We start from the raw sequence: 24,031 nt of genomic DNA on the forward strand, positions 1-24,031 counted from the left end.
GTAAACTTCAATCTATCACACACTTTCTCATACTAGTAGTAAAGTTGGGCAAGCGTTTTGGAACAAGGAAAAAATGCTTGACCGAATCGGGCAAGCAAATTATTTTGAAGTCATCCTTTTCCCCCACATTTTCCCCGAGCTCCAATATCAATAAACCCATAAAAATCGAGCATACGGAAGCCCTAAACTAACGACTGTCTAGCGCTGCCACGCAGTTTCAACAACTTTCTAACACTTACTTTTCGATGAAACACGAACACTCGAGAGATCGCTATGATCGGAAGTACGAGTTGGAATGTACTTGAATATTCCATTGCAATTTGTGTGTGAATAATATTCCGTAGTGACAAAGCCCAATATTTTGGCAGTGAAAGTAGCCACAGCAGAGGAAACTGCCGTTTTCTGCTCGCGTATTCAAAGCTGTTTGCAGGTGAGTATAGGTGACCCCCCCTCCATCGTAAACAGCTATACAGTAACTGTTTGTGTACCACGTGTCTGTAGAGCACGCAGTGAGGAATTCGGAGAAACAAAACAGAACGCAGTCACGTAGACAAAGTTGTGAACACCAACTTGACCAAGAAGGAAAACATGAAAAATCCCACGATGGCAAGGTGCCAGACTTGGGGAAGGGTGGGGCGGTAGAATAGAGAGCATGCAACAAAGGAAACCGCGCGCACTGGTGCATTCCTGGAGGTTATTTACAGTCTGGGGCCTGGGGCACCCGGGATGGACAGGTAAGGAAAGCAAGTCGACGACCGAGGGCGAAGACCAAGGATGTCAAACATTACGATTCGTTATCACAGGCTATTTTTTTCTTTTTCCTCTCATTTCTTATCTGTATGATCTTTCATTTATCGGTAAAAAGAAAAAACAGTAATTGATGTCAGGATTCAAATAACTTGGGTTTTTTTTTTTTTTTTTGTGTGTGCCTTATTTTCTTTTCTACTAAATTATATCTTGCCTGAATTATCACCACTGATCCGGGAAAAAACAACAGTAACTGTTCGTTTCTCACAGTTCACAATCCGATTTTTTTTTTTTTTTTAAATAAAGAAAAAAAAATGAAAGAGAAAAAAGTTTCGGTTTTCCGAAGGTTCGCTTTACCAAATATGAAAAGAGAAGAAGAAAAGTTTAGTAATTTTGAAAGTTTGTTGATTCGAAAGCGAAACACAATGTGTAATTCTGAAGATTCCGCAAGATTCCACGCAGACCTATACATGAGAGTTCGTTTTAAGATTAACAAACTTTTTCTCAGATTTACAAACCCTGGGAATATTCGTATTAACGAACCCTTACATTCTCTTTAACAAACATCTGGAGATTTTGCGTGTTTCAGATTCGAAATAACGGGGTCATCACGAGACCGACACCACGACTCATACAGCCCACGAGTTCGACACTGAAAACAGGTCCATGAGTCATACAGGTCACGAGTCATAGAGCCCACGAGTTCGACGCTAGGCAAATGAAGTTCATGAGTTCGACACTCCGTAAAAACGGCTCACGAGTTCGACATAAATAAAAACAGCCCACGAGTTCGATGGATACAACACGGGATTTAATGTGTCGGTCTCGTAGGCCTTTTTTGCTTACGTTAAATTGGTTATTCAAATACCGGTTTCTGATGGGCTAAACACAGTCACGTGATGGAGGCACATTGGTTATGTTCGCCCATGGGCAGCCTGTGCCATTTTTGTAATGTTCTCCCATGGGAAAACATTTTCACGTAAGAAATGACAAACGATACCAAACGATTGAACGATCATATTTTCACGCAATCGATAGGATAAATTTGCCTATTCCGTATACAAAGTGAAAATTAAAGTAGATGACCGATAATCGTAATGCGTACGAAAGTGTGATAATTTGACTAACCCATAATGTATAGGCCTAATCTAACAGATGATGACTTTTGTTGTCGGGAACATGTACCAAACATTCCACCATCCAGGTTTGAAACACTATTTCGGGAGGCTGTAAGTTCCTCGACTTTGTCTCGGGACTTATAACCTCCCTCAATAGCATTTCAAACCCTTCGGATGGAACATTCGGTATTTTCCCTCCCCCGCCAGTGGACATCATCTATGTCGAACCAGGGAGGTGGCTCACCTCCCTGGTCGAACTCAGGGCTGTATACGTATGACTCGTGAGGTGTATGACTCGTGAGGTGTATGACTCCTGGACTGTATATTATGTAAATATGACTCGTGGGTGTCGGTATCGTGACGTACATGCACCCGAAATAACGAAACATCAGAATTTCCTTTCAACGGAATAATGAATACCGTGCATGAAAGAAATCAACCACTCTAAACCAAAAGATATACTTATTTGTTACGGTTATATCTCCACGTTTTCTATACCTCCTTGTAAGGTATCCACTGCTGTACTCCTCGATAAAAAGTAAACTATGTCGAACCATGTAGTTAACTTATCTTGCCTTAAAGATTTTGTCTTATCCCTAATAACCAGAAGGTTCGATAATAAAAAAGAAATAGATATATAAAAAAAAATGAGAGGAAGAAAGGATCGAAGGTTCGTTCATTTGATAACGAAAATTGATTCGGTATACTGCAAGTTCGTTTATCAGAAAAAGTTTCGTGCGACGTGATTCATTCTCTGATCAACGAATCTTATTTCATTTCCAGAGAAACGAACCTTCGGAATAATGCCACAAGTCGGATAAACGAACCTTGTTGATTATTTTCAGATCGACAAACTTCTATAGTCGGCACTGGGAATCTGCGCGTATCGGATTTGCAATAACGAACCATCGGCATAACGAACCTCCTTCTTCTTCTTCTTCTTCTGTCGGAAAATGAACACCACGCCTAGAAATCATTGATAGTGTCGAATAAGAATGAAACTGATTTCTTTTACCTCAAAGATTATTCTTTTCTGGACTTTCTCCCAATGCCCGAATAAAAAGAGTGGTTTTATAGCGTGTTGCTCTGAAAGTGCTTTATTCCAAAGGTTCGTGAATCCGAATAATTATGATGAATGATAAAAGTTATGGCCTATTAAATTTTCCGAAGGTTTGCCAATCCGAAATGAAGGTTCGATTTTCTGATGGTTCGTTAGTTCATAATATATATATATATATATATATATATATATATATATATATATATATAAGGTACTGTTCGTTATTCCGAAGGTTCGTTAATCCGAACATTTGTGGCGTTATTTCGAAGGTTCGGTAATCCAAAAATGAAATAGGGTTCGTTATTCCGAAGGTCCGTTGATCCGAAAATGAAATAGGGTCCGTAACGAACCTTCGTAATAACGAGCTTTTATTTCATTTTCGGATTAACGAACTTTCGGAATAACGAACCTTGTTTCATTTTTGGATTAATGAACCTTAGGAAGCACGAACCTTTGGAATAACGAATCTTCGGAACAACGAATCTTCTGACTAAAGAACCTTTGGAATAACGAATTGTAACCAAGAATTAAAAAATGGTGTTATGTTCATGAGGCGCATGTAAACACAATGTTACAAATACAAGAACACACGATTCACAAACTGAATACAATCGTAATCTCAATTTGTGGAATTGAATTATATATCTACTCCTGACATTATTGTGATGAAAGAAAAAAATATCAGTTCTGCTTCTTTGAATCTCTCTGAAAAAATCGAGTGAAAATATTCTCTCTCAAAGGAGTGAATACAAAAAAGAGTGAATTTCGAGTGAATTTCGAGTGAATTTTGAGTGAAAATGTTCATTTTCACTCGTTTTAGAGTGACCTCAGGGATCACTCCAAAAATGGAGATATCAAGGAATGAAAATTAAATGAAAACACGCACCTATCCAGAATCACGCACATACCCGTTTAAAGCTGACAGACATGGTAGGCATGGGTGCTGTTCGTTTTTCCGAAGGTTCGTTAATCCGAAACACACAAATTCCCTATAATACCTAGAGAATCCGAAAATGAAAAAGGGTTCGTTAATGCGAACATTTGTGGCGGTATTACGAAGGTTCGTTATTCCGAAAATGAAATAGGGTTCGTTGTTCTGAAGGTTCGTTTATCCGAAAATGAAATTGGGTCCGTAGCGAACCTTCGGGATAACGAGCTTTGTTTCATTTTCTGATTAACGAACCTTATTTCATCTTCGGGTTAATGAACCTTCGGAATAACAAACCTAATCACTTTTTTCGGATTATCGAACCTTCGGAATAACGAACCTTCGGACTAAAGAACCTTCGGAATAACGGACCTTCGGAATAACGAACTACAATCGGTAGGCGTAAATTCACACACGAATACACGATATACACCAAGCGACGAACTGGAATATAATCGTAATCTTAATATGTGGAATTGATTTTATCATTATTATTTACATTCTTCCTCTTCCTCTCCCTCCACACGAAACTGTGATGATGAAGAAAAAAATAATTTCTGCTTCTTGTGTAGGTTACTTCATTATTATTACACTTGTGTGCGAAGGTAAGGTGAGGGGTACCGAGTGGTCAAGTGTCGGGGTCATCCAACGAGACATTGGACATTGGAGTAGTGCATACAGATGAGGCTTATAAATATGTCTTGAATATTTTTTGAAAAAGTGGACCTTCCAGACTTTTATTTTATATTATTATTTATTTATTTATTTTTATTTATTTATTTATTTTTTTTTTTTGGGGGGGGGGGAGGGGGGTGGCGTATAATATATACGCATGCACCCTACTTCACCTACAGGATACCCCACCCCCGCTACGGGCCTGCTGATCCTGATCATCCTCTTTGAAATAATGGGCTGCGTGTTCCTTTGTCATATCAGCCCCTTCTCATCATCATTTATAACGATGACCCCCCCCCCCCCCGTCTTCGCCGCAGGTTTTTCACTGCTGTATAAGTTTATTTTAATTCCATTAAAGGAGTGGTATAATATATTGGGTGATTTTTTTTTTTTCATAGCAAGATACTCACAAACAACCTTTTTGAAAAATTGAAAAACAGGAATTGAACATTCATTTGAGGAAAATCTGTTTTGAAATGGCTGATATAAAAACAGTGTAAAACAAACGATCGTCAAAGTGGGTCTAACTTTTATTGAACTGCTTTATTCCACCTCCCTGATATCTCAGCCATTTAAAAACCAATTTTCATAAATAAACTTTGAATTCCTCATAGAATTATGTGTTCTCTCATATTTCATTAGAGATGTCTCATCTAAAAGAAAAAAAAAATCTAGTCCCATCTCAAACAAAACTGTACCATCCCTTTATCGAACCCTTCCCTGTGGAATAATGAACCGTCAGAAAACTCCACAAAGAGTCCGGATAGAATTCCGCAAAATACTAGTACGTGGTGGCCATATTTTACTCTTTCTTTACAGACCGATCTGCAATTCCAAATGGTAAATACAAATGCCAGTCCCGTCCAGTCAAAATGGGATGATGTTCGTTATTCCGAAGGTTCGTATAATTCAAAACAAATTTTCATCAAATACAACTTTGAATTCCTCACAGAATTATGTGCTCGTAAGCAGAAATTAGTAGAGACATACTCAGCAGCTCCAAAATTCGTATTTTGCCCTAAAAATAAAGATTCCTATGTTCAGCGTTCATTGATTGCTTTATGTTTATACCAAGGACGCAGTATCTGATGTTATGATATACCAAGGACGCAATATCTGATCTCCAAAAGCTTCGGAAGGGGGGGGGGTGCGGAAACTCCCACTGCCTTTCAGGGGAGGGGGATACTTTGATCTTCTCAAGCGAGCTTTTGTTAGAGCGAATGCAAAACTTTGTTGGGTATTTTTAATTATCGTTTACTATAAAACATACACATGCGTTGTTTTCAAGCTTTAACTTTAAACATCACCATTTCCGAAGTATATTATTCCAGTTTCTTTTCCCCTAACTATAATCTGAAAGTCTGCCACATGCATGATCGCTAAACGCCACGCTTTGCGTGGATGTGCCGAAGTACGAAACGGTTACAGCTCGTTATTCCGAAGGCCCTTTAGTCCGAAGATTCGTTATTCCGAAGGTTCGTTGTTCCGAATTTCATTTTCGGATAAACGAATCTTCGGAATAACGAACCTTCGGAATAACGCCACAAATGTTCGGATGTTATAACGAACCCTTTTTCATTTTCGGATTAACGAGCTCTAGGTATAGGGACTTTGCGTGTTTCGGATTAACGAACCTTCGGAATAACGAACAGCGCCCGTACGAAACACGTGGTTTCACTCAATTCAAAGCAATGAGGTTATTGTAAGTTCGATGGATCGAATGCCCCTCATGACTTAGGTGAAGAAATCAAGAAGTCTTTTACGAGCAAAGAAATAAAAATGAGAATGAAAAAAAAAAAACCCTGAACGAAAGTTGCTAGCCAAAATATCTAAGTAAAATTTAGTGGAAATTTACAGTATATATATATATATATATATATATTTTTTTTTTTTTTTTCACAGGTGAAGTTCCTTCGAACTTTGAATAGGGATACGCAGTTTTGAGGGGCATGAAATTGTCTTGATTTTGCTGTCTAATCGGGTACATGTAGCTCTCAATAAGCATGCGGCTGCATAACATTCTCGTAGTGAATTTGTCTCGGCATACGAGACCCTTCATACTGGTAATATTTCTGTAATTCCATTTTTGATTGAGTGATTAATCAATCCCTTTTATAGTTCAGTGAGCATTAAAAATACTGGTATTCAAGTATATACAATCGACTGTTCGATGTTGTCTAGTATGGGCCAAAAGAAAGGCTATACACAATCATGTGTTGCTTAAATTTGCCAATTACAAGCTGATCGTTGTTCGATCGATATTTCCAGGCTTTGTAATATACGCTGTTTATTACCAGAAGTGCGCGCATTCTTTCGTCTAGCACCTGGAGTCTGGCAACTGTTTTTGTGGAAATGCCCACAAGTGTTTGTTTGTTTGTTTGTTTGTTTGTTTGTTTTTGTTTTTGTTTTTTTTGTTTTTTTTTGGGGGGGGGGTCAAGTTTCTTCTATCCGAAGAGACTGCATACGCACAATCAGCTCTTCGCTTTTATTTTACTATCGTCAATGTTTTTTCCCCCTTATTCTTTGCTGGTAATGAACATCTAACCCTTTATAGCATTCGTAATTTAACCGAAAATAAAAAAGGTTAAACACTCAAACGGTTGGTTATTCGGCAATTCCATCCAAGTTGTAAGTTAGTTTATCATAAAGAGCAATACATGTAGGCCTACATGTACTAGTATTTGACAATTACAACAGTGAAAGAAATGATCAAATTTGATCCTGAAATTTGATCCTAATGGCGATGTAGAAGAGAGGGAAACGTGGCAGATGGAAGGATTTTTTTATCATTGAATTTTAAGAAAACTAGATCACCAGTATATTTCATTTCGTCAAAACTATATCGTGTTTTTGTGTTTATGTCAGTGCGTGTATGTGGGCATACGTTAACTTGCGTGTTTTAATTCAACTTTCATCGTGTAATATCCCATAATTATAATTACAGCAATTCTGCGCATCCCGAGAAAAAACTGAAAGATGTAGCATCTCCTTGCTCAAAGTCTTGTACTACGCCTCCGCCTCCACCACCCCCACCCCTCGAAAACCAACCTAACAGAGTGTGTTTGAAAACACCTCTATGCTTCTCAAAAAAAAAAAAAAATAGAGAAGACAACAACTGTACATTTCGCGTCGTAACGTTGTTGATTGCACGTCGGTCTCCCACCACTCAAAGAACATCTTACATGACACCGTGGGAGCTGAACATGAAAGTTGCGTTCTTCCCAGGCACGCACAGGTCATGTTGAATGACAGCACGTGGTTATTGCGCACCTCGCATTGCAATTGGACACATACTGAGTAGACTTCTTCTGCAATAGACTGTTCACAGATTCTTGCAGACTGACTTGATTACAGTTGTTCTCAATCATTCAACTAGTGTACGCGTTTCTCTTCGTATTTATTCTGTTAATAGCCTGCAGGGAAAACAACAGCTTGTTTGAAATGGAATTGTTGGGAATATATCTCAGGTTACTACTGATTTGAGAAGAATTTGCTTTCCTGTCTTCCAAGGTGGTATGTACAGGCAATCTCCCCTAAAAGCCTAACCAATTTAACGTAAAATCCAGCGGTTTTCTTGGGATTGCAACGATATTTTAGCAGCAGCCAATACTCCTGTAATGATAGGGAGATCAGGAACGAAATTGCACATCGTTTAATACAACCTTTGGCGTCCTTACACACGGAATGAGTTGCCCGTTGAGGCGTGGCAAATATTCTGTAGGTGTATGTACCATTATATACCAGATTAAGAACTAATTTCCGTAAAACAGTATCCCGACAGTCGGTAAAATAATGTCAATGTGACGATCAAGTTGTAATAACAATGTACAAAATATATCTACAAACCTAACTTGTTACAAGAAAGACATATTACATTCGTTCATCAGAAGTGAAATTCATCCACCAAAATTTACGTCTAAAGGCGAGTCTAAGCAAAGTGTGTGACCGTGGCACATGCCGTATGTAAATAATCATACCAGTTGTCAAAATGCAGCTTCACGATGTCTTTTTCGTGACTTGTGTTTTGTTTTGTCGGGGTTCTTTTTTTACGAGCTTCGATATTTGAAGCTCACTTTTCCCATTGGCATTTTAACATGTCAAACGTTGCACTCTCGCTATTCAATTGCCTGACAAAGAATACTATGAGTCACGTGTAGATATTTTTTTCAGTGATTTCGTTCATTTATATCAACACAAGACTCGCGAATTGTCATGTCACATTATATAGCTCATTTCACTGTCGTTAAATCAGGATTCTACTACTAGTAGTAATCATAATCACTTCATCCTTGGACGTAAATTAGGGCCTACACTTTATTTTTTGAGTGATCCCGATAGAATAGTGTCTCAGCTTGAAGGTTGCTCGACGATATTTTTCCACCTCATTTGTGATTAACCTGGCATCCATACGGCCACAAACAATTTCAAGCCGTGTAATTCTAGTCTTTACGCTGTAAAAATCGCCATACGCATCATCGTAGTAGGGTTGGACCTACTACTAATCGACCGCCTAATGTTTATTTGCTTGATAAGAATATTTAACACTGAAATTCACGTAAAAAACTTGACCTACGTGATTGAGAAAATCCAGCTCTATCAAATGCCGTTGTTCCCTTTTCGATTCGAAGTTTCAGTGCAAAAATATCGCCGACGAACTTGCTTGGCCTCGTTTCAGCTCCCCGCGGTAAATCGCGTTTTTAGGATCGACCGCTGATTTTGCATTGACAATGCACGTCAACCGAGTTGTATTGAACACCGTGTTGTACGAAGCTTTTTAGAAGCCTTTTAGAAACTTCCATAGACATTACATTGTGCTGTCATTACGATTCGGTGAAAATATTCATTCGAAATTTTGTCCTTGATTAAAACCATTAATGAACAGTGAATTATCGCGTTTTCCCACACCATCCTAATCTACATTCAAAGCCAATCCATTTTTATGTGCTTTGCACGCAGAGAAGTGCGTACTAAGTGTTCAGTGCGCGAATTATACGCGGTCGGTTTCAACAGGGAGGTGGATAAGGGTGGTCGATATGTAGTAGGGCTACCATACACCGATAGCTAGCTTCTGGCTCTCGTTGGTTGCGTTGAGTTCTCACTTCTTGTTGTTCTGGGATCAACACAACCAAACCGGGCTCCTACACACACGCACAAAGCATAGACGTGACCAGAGTGCTCGCGCGCGCGTTGCATGCTTATTTTCACTTTGAAAGCAGCGGCGGTAGAACGCGGAGGGACGACAGTCGTCCTACCGCGGTAGGACGATCTCTCTCTTACAGAAAAAAATCACCAGCGCGCACATCATGTCAAATGCGCCTATATACGCGTAAAATCGTCCTCGAGCGTTCCATGCGTCCTCCTGCGGTAGAACGCTAGTGAGAATAAATATCCCTTCCCTAATGTACTTGAACATGTACCCAGTGCAAGGCCAGGGCACAGCAGTTATTTGTTTAAATGAGCTCTGAAACCAAAATTGTCTGATATTGTGGTAATCACCATCAACAGAAATGAGTAATAGCCTCAGCATGTAGCATACTGTATGTCTGATGAGCAAGAGTGTTTTGAGTACTGGTTTGCCATTGCAACTAATTGTACTCAAGTGGAGTTGATAGATGTAGCATTCTTCCCATGCAACTTGCTGATGTGTGTGCGGAGTGCTATCAAGCTATTACTTGTATCAGTTTCTCCTCTAATTACATTTATGTCATATGATATCCTGCATAAAAGATAGTGTATGCGCACAAATGATGTGTGCCCTTAACAATTTAGCCATTGTTAGTGTGTCATTAAACATCATCATGTAATTAGCTTTGTAAAAACCTTGTAAGAGATACATTGTGTATGAGTTGTTACAGATGGTGAATTACATTAAAGCCTGTTTTGATTCATATTCAATCTATTAAGCATGATAGCCATGCTTGAATGGATTGGTGAGAATTGCCATAATCACATGATATGCAGCTAAAGGGGTTTCAAACCATTTCCAAAGTATTATTGTGTGCATCCCATTCCATTGATTTAAGCAGGGAGGTGGAAAGAGATCTTCACACCTCCCTGATTAGTAGTGCAATTGCAAGTAGTGCAATTGTATGCCTGTGAAGACAGCATTTATCATGTACTAGAATATGTGAAAATCAACCAATATTTCTGTCATGTACTAGCTAACATTTGAGTGAGGCATCCAGTGCAAGAATTTCATGTGAGGAATTTACAAATACATGGCTGTACACAAGGTTACCAGACAAAGTTCACTATTAAACACATGGCTGAAAATAAATACGGTAGAAACTGAAAAAAAAATAAAGAAGATCAGCAAAAATTGCTCTTACTTGGCAATCACCTCATAAGATTTCAGAGATTTTTAGTCCCTTTTGTAAGAGTGAATAAGGTGATTCATTGTTTTCTTCTTTTGTACCGGTATATTTTTTGTTCACTCTGCAGGGCGCATCAGCTAAGTGGTGGACACACATGCACTACCAACACCATGCGAAGCCTAATGTGGTAAGACCTCTTGAAGCTTATCTCTTGTGTCACATATCATTTTACATCACAGATGTACCACTGGTATGAAAGGGAGTGGTATTTGCGTAGAATGGTCACTGTTTGTTAACATTCTCCTTGACACTTTTCTGTCAAATTTTCAGTGCTGAAAGAGAGGCTGCTAATGACTTCCATCAAGTAATGACATGGAAAAGATGAATATGGTGATAACTAGATGTGACACTAATGGGCATTGCTGTAAATGATAATGATAATGAATAACACTTCAATACACTGTAGTGCTTAATACTGATGTTTGTAAGTGCAGAAATGCATTTGAACATCTTGTAGTTTTTCTCTTTTTTTTGTATAAATTGCTAGCCTTTGCAGTTCCCAGTTGGAGTTGGTGATCCTAATAAATATTGTGTGTCCAAGTGATGTCTCTGACAAGCTGATTTTGCTATACTGAATGCACATTTTCCATACACACCCACCCGAGTAGACTTGTGATTAGTCTTGAATGAGTTTATAAATGAGCAGAAGTTTCCTCCATGATTCTAATAATGTGAAATGCTGTTGAAACTCTTTTGAATAGAACAAAGAAAACAAAAGATGAAAAAATAATAGTTGATGCAGTGAAGTAAAAGAGACAAAAGGTAGTCTTTAGGCGAGTCTTCATCAGCCCGAAGTTTCAAAATAGCGCGCTATCTTGCTGTTACCAAACTAGTCCGATGTCAAAATAGCGCGCTATCTGTGTAGTGAAGACGCAAATAGCGTGCTATTTGATCGGAAAATTTCCCCCCAAAATCTTGGTCTAGTTCGTCAACTAGAGCGCTAATTCGTGAAATAGCGCGCTATCTTGGGTGCGTCTCCATCAGCCTAAAATTTTCTTGATCCCTCCACGCTTCTGGTTAGCCAGCTGGCAATGGAAAGCGCATGTACAAGCAGCTAGTGATTGTGTATACATATAGTACATTACACGCACGGTGTATTCAAGGATCACATGTGTGTACTATAGGCCTACTGTTGTTGCATCTTTAAAACCAGGGAGGTGATTTCTCTCACCTCCCTATTAAAACTCAGTGCCGTGCATGCTATCTGTTTTTTTGTAAACTTCTTCTTCTGGTCCACTCTACCTTCGCTGAGGATTCTTGCAGATTGTTGTGCATTTTGGATTTGTTTAAACATTGCAATTCGTTAATTTCATATAAGATGCCTCACTGGACAGAAGAAAGAGTAGTGTTATTAATACCCCTTTGGAGAGAATTTGCTCTACTGCTCACCTCCTGGTTGTAGAATCGTACATACGGTGATATAGGAGATTTTGAGCGGGTTTCGAACCGCGAGCCAGGCAGAGTAATATTGCAAAGTGCGCATGCGTCAATTTTCGGACTAATTTCCCGAAGCAGGCTGTTCGAGCTGATGAAGACGCAAATTCGCTGTATCGGGCTATTTTCTAAGGCCGCAAAAGTCCCGCTAGTTTGAACTTCGGGCTGATGAAGACACGCCTATAGACCGATTCAAGTGACTGTTCATGGAAGTGCGCCCTCTTAAGGCGACGCCATTACTGGGGCCAACCAGGCCGGGTCGGCAAGCGCCGTGCGTGCGTGGCAAGGGTGCCAGCGGCAGCCAGTGCTTTTACCACCCGGCGCCAGCCGGCCAGCTAGCTATCTCTGGCGCTGGCAGCGATCGACGCATCTGGCTTTGTGACAACTCTAACGTCTACTTTTTTTTTTTTTTTTTTTTTTTACTAATTAATAAAATTAAACAACTTATACCGGCTATGAGCGAATGGGTAGATGGCATATACGGCTGTAGCCAAAACAAGGTAAATATCGGTACGATCCGTGAGTGGAATTGTAACACGTTAGACTCTACTTTCTTTTGCGATGACCTGGGTATAGGTACTCGCGTGTAAGCCCCTTAACATTAGATCTATATTCACATTTGTGTAAGAGGATAAAAAACACCTGGGGAGAACTATGGCTAGGCGCAGACAGACGTCTAGATAGTAAGCCTAGACTGTTGAGCAGTTAACTGATATAATTAAATACAAATAATGAATCAGTTTTGAGCTAGATAGTAGATATGGCGCTATCAAAGCAACTAATAAGATCAGTTAACTTAAACCTTTTTAGGCTTTTGCTTTTTCTCGGACCAGTGGGGTAAAGTCTGTCTAACGTTTTTTAGATCTTGTCTAGAATTCTAGGCAACAGTCCAGACTAGATCTAGACCCGTCTAGACCTATTGACTTCTCCCTAGAACCCTCTAACGTTAGCTACATCCTATATCATTTTCGGTTGTCACTAACTTCCGGCAAGTCTAAGTAAGTAAACCAAACTGAAGGCAAATCTAGGCGCGTTTCTAAGCCGTACAAACTTAAGAAGTTAATTTACGTCGCCTGATGTCAACAACCAACATTCTACTGTTTAAGGTCTAAGTAACCTTGCATTTAACATCGCGCCAACGCCTAAAATTATAATCTACAAAAGTGATTTTCAAATCAAACTTTCTTAATATGAATTATGCTTATGAAACGGATGTTTGCCACCATTCATGGCAGTTTAATATCTATAAGTATCACTTTATCAAAAATTAATTCAAATTCAGAGTTCCAGGCCCAATGGGTCAATTTAATGCTCAACGCTTAGTGAAGAAGTAAAAATTTACAATATAAGATTTTTTTTTTTTTTTTTTACACATCTTGAAACATACATTTGGCTGTAGTGTAGGCTTTAAAAATGTTTGTCATATACAATGTAGTATACTAGTAGCCAGGAAGTGTATTCTAACTTTTGTAAGTATTGCACCAAGCATTTGATATATATATATATATATATATATAATTTATATATATATATATATATATATATAAAATTAATTCTCAAAATCTTTGATCTGAACCATCTGTCTTTCTAAAATGAACAACTGTATTTCACGAATATGAATATGCAGTGATTTAGCCTAATCAAGAGAATCTATTAGGCAGCTTCCGTTTCCGTTTTTTCGCCTGTTATTTTATTTTGTGCACCCAACAATGCACAATATGTGTTTTTTTTTTCTGATCCTTTGAAGCTTTCATTAATTTTAGATCGATATGTCTGAATTACTCAATTTGTCCAAAAGAAAGGCATTAAATGCCGCTGAATGACTTTTCCACAGTGAGTAAAACAATCACAATTTAGCGCGGCGGTCGCCGACCCAGCGGCCGCCGGCGGCGCATGCGGCCGCGCCCGGCTAACTATGCGCGATGGGTACGCTGGGCTGCTAGCTGCAAGTGCAACTCGCTGAGTAGCTAGCTCGCTGGGAGCCCCCGTTGGCCCCCAGTTATGGCGGCCGTTATAGCGCCGCTAGCGGCGGTAGGTGAATAGGCCGTCGAAATTGAAACGGTCTATAGTGTCATTGTGATGTAATGTGATATTCCTAATTCAGAGAGGACCGGTGATACAGTTTGTGTAACCTTACTGTCCACTGCAGAGTTTGCAAGTCTATGCATCCAGAAAATTATTCCTGATGTAACAGTGAGTCGTAATGTTTGTATAATGATAAGCAGTGATTAGTGTGGATATGTGTAATCAGGGCTTGGTTTGTTTAACATGGGGTTGAAGATATACAGAAAATGTACCTGTAGTTGTCTGGTCATTTGGATGCAAACTAGATTGAAGGACCTTCAAACCTAAGGATGAATCCATGTGCTAGAAACCCTTGATTGTGAGTTATGAAAAGACAATGTTATGTAACACAAACATGCATGTGAACTCACAAAAATGTACCTGGACTACATCACATAATTAGGTGAGCTGAAATTCAGGAAGTGATAACAAAAACAAATGGCACACAAGAATGTAGCAGAGAATTGAGGGGAGGGTATTCAGATTGTTGCTCTACAGTTTTAGTAGCTTTTGGTCATACCGGCATTAGTGGCTTGGAAGGTTAAAGGGACTGTACAGTACTGGTTGAGGTAAGGGATTCATGTTTTGAACATTCTAAGTGAGATAATGAGAAACCTTTTATGAAATTTGAAAGAGCATGTAATTTTAAGAAGAATTCAATGCTTATTTGATGAAAATTGGTTTTGAAATGGCTGAGATATCCAAAAAAGTGATAATAATAAAAGGCGACAGGCCACAACTTTATTAGGATCTCTTTATTTCACCTTGTTTTTGGATATCTCAGCCATTTCAAAACCGATTTTCATCAAATAAACTTTTGAAACCCTTTAGAATTGCATGCTCCTTGACATCTCATAGAGTGGTTTCTGAATATCTCGCAAAACGTTAAAAGCTAAATCCTCACCTCGACCAGAACTGTACACACCCTTTAAACATTGTTACCATGTGACTGCAGAAACTGTCAATTTTTGCTCTTAAATACTGTAAAACGAGGAATGTTCGCATGCACTTTAATTTCGCTAATTTTGCGAGAGCCAAGATTTCCCAAATTGAAATGTACTCAAAAGTTCTTGTCTACACTATATGCATATTGAATGTGAGAGGCAACTCGCGAAAATTTCATGCCGTGGAAGAGGCCATCGGCTCCAATTTGCGAAAATGTCATGCCGCGAAAAATCGTGTTTTACAGAAGAGACATACTTGTATTAAAGCATAAGAAATGTGTGAAATAATGCTGTGATAACACAATTTCACTTAGGTAACGACAAAAATTTGAAATATTACCCCAAAAGATACCTCAGGAGTTTTGCAGTATTGGAGCATACCCTGTTTGGATCTCTATGTGATATTTTATAATTGTTTGTTTGTTTTAAATAGTCTTATATAGTTTCATACAATCAGTCTATGGCAGTCCTTCCTGTGAAGGAGGAATCGCATGCAGCATGCAGCTTCCAAGCTGCATGCAATTCAATACCACAGTTAGGACACGATTCAATCATTACATACGTGTACCCAGTACAATTAACATTCCATGTACTCTCTACTGAATGGATATGGTGCATTGAATGATAAAAGTTGTGTGCTATATTGAAATTATTTTACACTTTTCATCTTAAAGTACTCCAAAGCAACTCATTATCCCCTGTCATATTACAAAATTTGTACATCAGCCTGACAAGCTTCTTGGCAGACCCTTTTGATGTAATTGCAAGCAAATTGTGAATGGGGGAAGATGAATTTGAACCAATAGCATTTCATGTACAGTATGTTTTAGCTTTAAGATTTCTGAGATTAAGAGATGGCAAGAAGGTGTGAGAGCTATTGCTGTGAGATGATTTCAGCCACCCCTGTGTTATCATGGACATACCCAGATAAAAACTGGTATGATGATGGTGATGATTTTAGCTTTCATGCTGGGATACGTGGACCCTCTACATTTTTGTGTCATACATATCTGATATTTGTCCAACTTGAGATTTTCATGAGTTGGAGCCGTCAGCCTTTTTGCAGCATGAAATTCTTGCGATATGTTGGTGGCATTCATTGCAAATAGTGTAGATGAGAACTTTTGCATGCATTTTAATTTCGTGAATCCTGGCTCATCGAAATTCACAAAATCAAAATGCATGTGAACATTCCTTGATTCACAGTTAATAGCTCTCTGGAAGAGATTTGGGAGCAGGATTCTTTATACTTGTAATTACTCATGCAACAAGTCCATTGTCATTGGAGATTTTATATTTATGTTGTCATCTGTTATGTTTAATCTTTATACTTTATATAGATCAACAAGGATCCGGATGTTCGCCTCGAAAAGCTCTTTGTCGTGGGAGAGAAAATGCCCATCACTGTGGCTGAAAGTGGAGAATCAAACATGCCCTTCAATCATCAACACAAGTATTTCTTCATCAGTACGTACCATCCATTACAGATCAGCTTTGAATAGAGAGACCCAGGCAGATGAATTGATTTTATTCACTGCAAAATCATTTCACCCTAAGCAACTTGGCTATCCATACATTAAGTACAGTCCCATGTAATATTGATGTGCTCTCTTTTTGTATTGGAAGGTAATTGTGTGCGTACATGTTGAGCCTGAAATAAGGCATCCTGCTATGTGAAATGAGAAATTAGGTTTTGAAGGAATGGTGTATAGTTTTGGTTGCGATGAGGCTTCAGGTTTCCAGCTTTTTGTAAGATAATGAGAAACCTTTTATGAAACCTCTTGAAATATGAAAGAGCCTACAATCCTGTAAAGAGGAATTCTAAATTTATTTGATAAGAATTAGATTTGAAATAGCTGAGAAATCTGAAAACAGAGAGATCCCCACTGGGACCCTCCTTTTATTTGGACCTCTTTGTTTACTTTGTTTTTTGAATTTTCAGCCATTTCAGAACTAATTTTCCATCAAATAAATTATGAGTTTCTCTTTGAATTGTATGCTCTCCAATATTTCATAAGCGGTTTCTAATTATCTCGCAAAAAGTTAAAGTCAGAATCCATTATCTCAGTCAAAACTGTACCATCTATTTATGGTGTCCAAACATAGCTTCCTACATGCAGTTCTTGTACTTTCTTACCTGTGCTTTTGTACATAGAGTCCAGTTGTAAGTTTGGTGCGTGCATGTTTTGTTGTGCTTTCTCTTTCGCAAAACAGTGAGCCACGAAGTATGAATACACAGGCACTGTATCTGTATAATGTATTTCTGCATGGGGGGGGGGGGCAGGAAAGTGTTTTCGGTTCTTTGATTGTGTGTATGTGTGTGTGGTTATGAATCTTACAATGTACATTGTGTAGTGCCACCTGCAATGTTATTTTTACAGGAACACAAACCTTACCTGTACATAGGTACATAAACTATAATTCAACTAATCACATTCTTTTTTTACCACTTGGTACCTTAATTACTTATTGTCAGTTGGTGTACAAAGTTCAAGTGAGTAGGAAGATACTGAATGTGACCTGCATACATACACCTTTCAGCGTCATATCTGTCATAATCTGTTAACTGTAATTAGTGTTGATTACAAACTTGATGACTTTGCACTTGGCATGACTATATTTAGTGTGTCCTGGTTAGATTAAAGTATGCAATCAAAGATGCAGCTTGATTGGAAGATGAGTGGATATTGCACTGTGTGGGCAAATCAATTATTTACAAGATATGATGCTGAAAAAAATGGGGGAAAAAAGTGCATAGGATATGCTTTGAAAGCTGTTTCCATTTCCCAGGCAACAGGTCAACCTTCTTGTCCCAATGAAATCTGCAAGTGCTATGAAACCCCATATTCATGCCGACATTCGTACTATACTCAATTTTTACATTGATATTACGATCAGCAGGCTTCATTTTAATACTCTTTAGTTGATGAAGCTGTCCATACACTGTATGTCTGATGTCCAGAACACATACTGTATGATTATAAAGAAGTTTTGAAACCCTGCTTTCAGAAATGTAATTGTTTCACAGAACATTATCTTTTGAGTGTAACTTTTCTCTATTCTTAGACTGTTCAAAAAATGGGAAGTGGTCTTTGAATGGGTGATCAGTTGATTCATTTTACTTTGTGGCCAACAAGAAAGTAACTACCTGGGGGCATTTCATGAAGCATTTTGTCCGACAAAGTTGTCAGACAAATTTTCTCTCAGCCAATCAGATGCAAGGATTTCCGTAGCTTGTAACAGTTTGTCAGAAAAATATCTGACTGAAGCACTTTGTGAAATGCCCCCCTGGTATATACACAGCACATTCTAAAGGTTATGCTGCTTATGATACCATGACCAATCAATCTTGCAGTGATGCCCCACCTACTTGAGTTAGTATGGGTGAATTGGTTGGACACAGCAAGCATGATACTTAGTAGCATATCAGTTGAGTTAGCAGATTCAAGATTTTTATGACTTATGTGAAGTGATTGTAAAGATAGTTTTATGTTTTTTGTTTGTTTGTTTTTTTCTTTCAGTTGGACCTCCCCTCCTATTTCCTGTCTACTTCCAGTTTATGATCTACCGCCACATGATTAAACGAAGGGAGTGGGTTGTAAGTGTCCATCATTTTTTTTTTTTTTTTTGTTATCAATTGAAAGCAAAATAATTTCCACTGTTTATGACACTAATTTGCCTTCTGCATACTCTGAGATAATCATGCTTTACATGTACATTTACATGTAATGTATGCTATTCAAACAAATATATTTTTTGGTGTGGTATTTAGAAATGTATGCCATGTTGAAGTGATGTACAATGTATTGTAAGTATAACACATATAAAGACAAATCAACAGGCAAAAAAACTCAAACATACTCCTCAAAATGTCAACGCACATGTATATACACTATTACATACAAGTGTACATGTATTGAATATTCATGTTTAGAATGCTCGAACAGCATTCTTCCAATTTTTGGACAAAGGCAGTTTGATACTAATTACTGTACATTGTGTTACTCCAGATCCAATATTTATTCACTCTTCTCTTATTCAGCACGTTTTTACTAATTTAAGCCCAGTTGCTTCAGTTCGTTTGATTTTGATTTTCTCGTATATAAATCATGAGAGCATTACTCACATTCATTGTCACAATCAAGTGTCATCCATTTATTTCAGGACCTTGCCTTTAACTAGGTGTACTACACTCAGTGTCACAATCAAGTGTCATTGATTTATTTCAGGACCTGGCCTGTAACTTGGTGTACTACATCCGGTTCCTCTACTGCTACGTCCCTCTCATGACTTGGTGGCAGCTGCTTCTCTTCTATGAAACCTTCCGGTGAGTGTCCACTGTGAGATTCTTCTTCTTTCATTTAAGACAGCTATGCAGTATTACCAAGCTTCTGCAGCCAGCTCTCTGTATCATGGTTGGGGTTGTCAAGATCCAGGTTGGTGGGTGGGGAAAGGGTCTGGTACTCATGGATGATATGATGGGTTGTCTGTTGTGCGACACCACACAGGCAGGCTGCAGAAGGGCGCAGACCCCAGCAGTGCGTAGTGGCATTGAATCGGCCCACTCCTGATCGTAGCCGATTCAGGGTTGCCCATTCTTTGCGGGGTAGGTCTGTGCCCGGTGGTAGACTGGTGTTTGGGGTGGTTGAGAATTGGGCAGGTCGGGGTGTGTGCTGCCTGCTGGTTCTCCATGCTTTGAAAGTGTTTTTAGCCACTGAGGGAATCTGAGTGGGGGGACAATGGGCGGCGGGAAGGCAGGTCTTCTGCGGCCATGTTTACACTCTGCCCCCCCCCCCCCCCCCCCCCCCCACGGAAGAAAGCAGTAACTGCATAGCTGCTGAGGTGAGATAAATGCGATTTTGTGTTTTTTGCAGATTCTTTAAAAACACAGAAACATTCAAAAATAATTTTGTGGTATGATTATGCACCATACCTAGTTGTCTAACAATACCTAGGAAAAAATTACGTTTCCATTATTTTTTAAATGTTATTTAGGAAAATGTAGTTACTGCGGTGACTCACCCTTGATTCCGGGTAGTTTCCCCATGGAAAAAAGCAGTAACTGCAGACGGCCAGGAGTCTGCTGTTTTCCCCATGGAAAAAAGCAGTAACTGCACATGTCACATGACCATCCCATAGGAGGAGAATTGTTACCACCACCAGCTTATAAAGTTCTTCTACTTTCTGGTTAGTCTAGATCTATAAGATCTAGGACCTAACGTTAGACCTAGACTAGGTATTGTCGATTGAATGGCATTCTGTGTACAATGAGGTAATTGAATTTGAACTTTGAAGTGCCCGGCCTGGCCCCTAACACATGACCCTGGACTAACGTTAGACAATAAAGTATCAAGTCTCTTCGTCTTAGATCCTAGTCGAACTCTGACGTTACACTTTTAAAGCTAGACTACAGATCTATGCCCAATGGTAGTGCTAGACCTAGATCTAACGTTAGATTAGGCCTAGAAAATACTGACATTTTGTCTAAAAACAGTTAACACTACTCTGTAACGTTAGATCTTGTACGCGGTTTAGACCTAACTTTAGGGCCTACATCTAACGCTAGACTAACGTTAGTGTATTAATACTAGTGCTCATCTCCCTTCAATATAATATTATTTTCAGCTCACCTAGACTTTCTGGTTCTGGCCAAAGCCATGGCTACCATGACTTTTCCTCTGCAATTCATGATAGATTTGCAGGCATGCATGGACCGCAGAAACTGTGTGACTGCATGGTTAGCACTGGCATGATCACTAGCTCAGACTGTACCAGACCTGCAAACATGTACTGTGCAAGTGATGACTGTGATGTGATGCAGTGCTAGCTAGACTACTGTATGCTACAGAATTTATGCGCATGCAGCTAGCTGCATGCGTATTGTGCACTCTGAGCGCGCTGAGTCTGCCAGGTTTGCTAGTCTCCAGAAAGAAACTTTTTCTACAACTTGTCATATGATTCCCTGCGGGCAGAGTCAAGTTACTGGTGAAACAATCTTTTTATATCTACTCCCCTAAATTATGGAAGAACCTGCTGTTTATATTGTTTTTTAAAGATTAGTAGAAAAAAATAAACGGTATTAGGGAAAAAATATACAGGAAGGACTATACAGAGTCTGAATGATTAGACTAAATTGTTAGTTACTGCTTTCTTCCGTGGGTTTTGTTAGTTACTGCTTTCTTCCATGGGGAAACTTGCAAAGTTGAATCAACTGGATGCGGTTACTGCTTTTTGCAAAAGTGAAAATTGAATTTTTGGTCACTTTCATTTTTTTTTTCTGCAAAACTGACCTATCAACATTGAAGAGCATTGGGTAAACTATTCATTTTTGCAAAAAAGTAAACATTCATAAAAATGTCAGTTACTGCTTTTTTCCGTGGGGGGGGGGGGGGGGGGGGCAGAAGTCTGTGGGTGTGATTTTCCCTGCATAGGGCAGCCGGAGCGATACCAGGCAGTACCGGGAGATAAGCAGAGACTCCAACCCCAAACATGTCTCAAACTGGAGAATCTGATCACTCAAACAGAGCATGATGTCCCTTTCAGCCTATTTTAAGTAAATTAATGACAAAATTGAAGATGGGTTGGAGAAAGTTGAATCTTAAGTGGGAGAGAATTGATCTAGAGCAGAAGAAAAAACAGCGTGCGTGGGAGAAATTCAAACTCAAGCAGGAGAGCAGGATTTTGTGACAAATAACATCAATACATTCTTCACACTTGAAACAGCCTTTCTGAGACACTTGAAGAATTTCCAATTTCTTGTCAAATCAGTGCAAGTTTATATGACCCCCCCCCAAAAAAAAAAAAAAAATACATTAAGTAGATCCTTTAATTTTCCAAGTCTTGATGTGGTACTGTTTCTGCATTTTCATCTCAGTCAAAGACATTTCAAGCAAGTTGACAGTCATGTGCTTGTGTCTCTTTGTGTTTTAAACATGATATATTAAATATTATGCATTTATTCAGATGTTCCAATGTGGTATCTTCCAAATTGAAGGATACCCCCTACAAATTAGAGGCCAGGGATATGTGTCTTTTCCAGTTGTGTTATTTATTGGTATTAGGAAGTGTAATTTTGATGACATAAGTACATCGAGATAGAATTTGATGTAATTGTAAAAGCTGTTGAAGAGAGGGAGGGTGCGTAGCACCGTGCATCCAGAGTCTCATCAGAATGCTAGCATTGGTGTACCTGCAGGATTCCAGTTTAACTATCGCACTTCACAATTTTTACCCGTCTTCCATCTCCCCTTGCACCAAACAGTGTGATGGAGAGCATCTGGTTCACGTGGGTGTCCCAATCCAACCACATACCGATGGAGATTGATGAAGACAAGGCACGACCCTGGCTGGAGCTGCAGGTGAGTACCCTGTAACATGTGGAGAACCCAACCATCTCAAGTACTCCTTATGCAGAAATGCACCTGTTAATTTTGTTGCAGTATTTAATACTTTTTTATGCCTCCGCCAACGAAGTGGCCGGAGGCATTATGTTTTCGGGTCGTCCGTCCGTCCGTCCGTCCGTACGTACGTACGTACGTCCGTCCCGTTTTGTTTTTGTCGATATCTCAAGAACCGTGTGGTGGTTTTGCATCAAACTTGGTATGAGGGTATATCCTTGGGGGATGATCCTTTGTGTGGATTTTAGGGTCACAGGGTCAAAGGTCACAGCTTATTTTGTGAAAAAAAAAATTGAAATTTCATGTTTTTCTCCATATCTCGCAAATGGTTCAAGGTATCTTCATGGAACTTAGTATATAGGCTTGTACCGATGGGCAGTGATTATCTAGGGAAGTTGGGGGTCATGGGTCAAAGGTCAGGGGTCAAAGGTCAAGGTCAACTCCTCAAAATATAACTACTTTCCTTATATTTATGCAATGCCTGAAGGATTTTTTTAAAACTTGATGTGTGCATGTATAATCCAATATATATTCTGTGGGAAGTTTCTTGCCAAAAGATCAAAGGTCAAAAGGTCAAAGGTCAAGTGAAAGTGCTAAATTGCACTTTTTCCTCCATATCTCAAAAATAACTCAAGGTATTGTCATGAAACTTACATATTTATGCATGTTCTACCTGACAGTGATTCTCTTTGGAACTGTAGGGTCAAAGGTCAAAGGCCAGGTTTCGATAATACTATTTTACCATTTGATACTGAAATTATACTTTTTCTCAATACCTTGAACATTACTCAATGCATAAACTTGTAAAATGGTCAAAAGTCAAGTGAAAATCTTCAGTTCCCCCAAATACCTGCACTCTGACGTTTTAATCATTCATCCAATTGAACCTAGTTCTAGGAAAGTGAACATTCAGCACATTTGTGGCAAACCTGTCATTTTAATATTTTGCCAATTGTGTGAAACTGTGATCACACATTGTCAAGACATTGTACTATAGACCTATTAGGAGAACCATGTATTATGGCGGAGGCATACACCAGTCGCCGTAGCGACATTTCTAGTTTCGTATCTATGCTGCATGGTAAAGAAGTCTATGGTGTCATGAAAAGTATGTTTTGATTTATGCCTTTGCTGATTTTGGCAGAAACTTACAACTTTTGGTAGTGATCTGGATCACCGTCTAGATGTGGGACTAAAGTATAGGGTGGAAATCACAATATGGGTGGAAATAAGCTGCTTGGCAGAGATCTGCACTCTCTGAGTGCTTTCTAGTTTACTGAATGTACATTT

General features: G+C 39.0%; 1 protein-coding gene across 1 annotated transcript in view; it reads left to right on the plus strand.

Annotated features, from left to right (window-relative positions):
• LOC140244992 (acyl-CoA 6-desaturase-like) overlaps positions 1-24,031 on the plus strand; it is a 38,753-nt gene that overhangs the window by 11,468 nt on the left and 3,254 nt on the right. The window contains exons 5-9 of the mRNA XM_072324583.1: positions 10,970-11,029; positions 16,685-16,811; positions 18,866-18,942; positions 19,574-19,671; positions 22,606-22,702. Coding sequence (XP_072180684.1) covers positions 10,970-11,029; positions 16,685-16,811; positions 18,866-18,942; positions 19,574-19,671; positions 22,606-22,702 — 459 coding nt within the window. The remainder of the gene's footprint in view (positions 1-10,969; positions 11,030-16,684; positions 16,812-18,865; positions 18,943-19,573; positions 19,672-22,605; positions 22,703-24,031) is intronic.

This window comes from Diadema setosum, chromosome 22 (assembly GCF_964275005.1).
Source record: "Diadema setosum chromosome 22, eeDiaSeto1, whole genome shotgun sequence".
Lineage (NCBI taxonomy): Eukaryota > Metazoa > Echinodermata > Echinoidea > Diadematoida > Diadematidae > Diadema > Diadema setosum.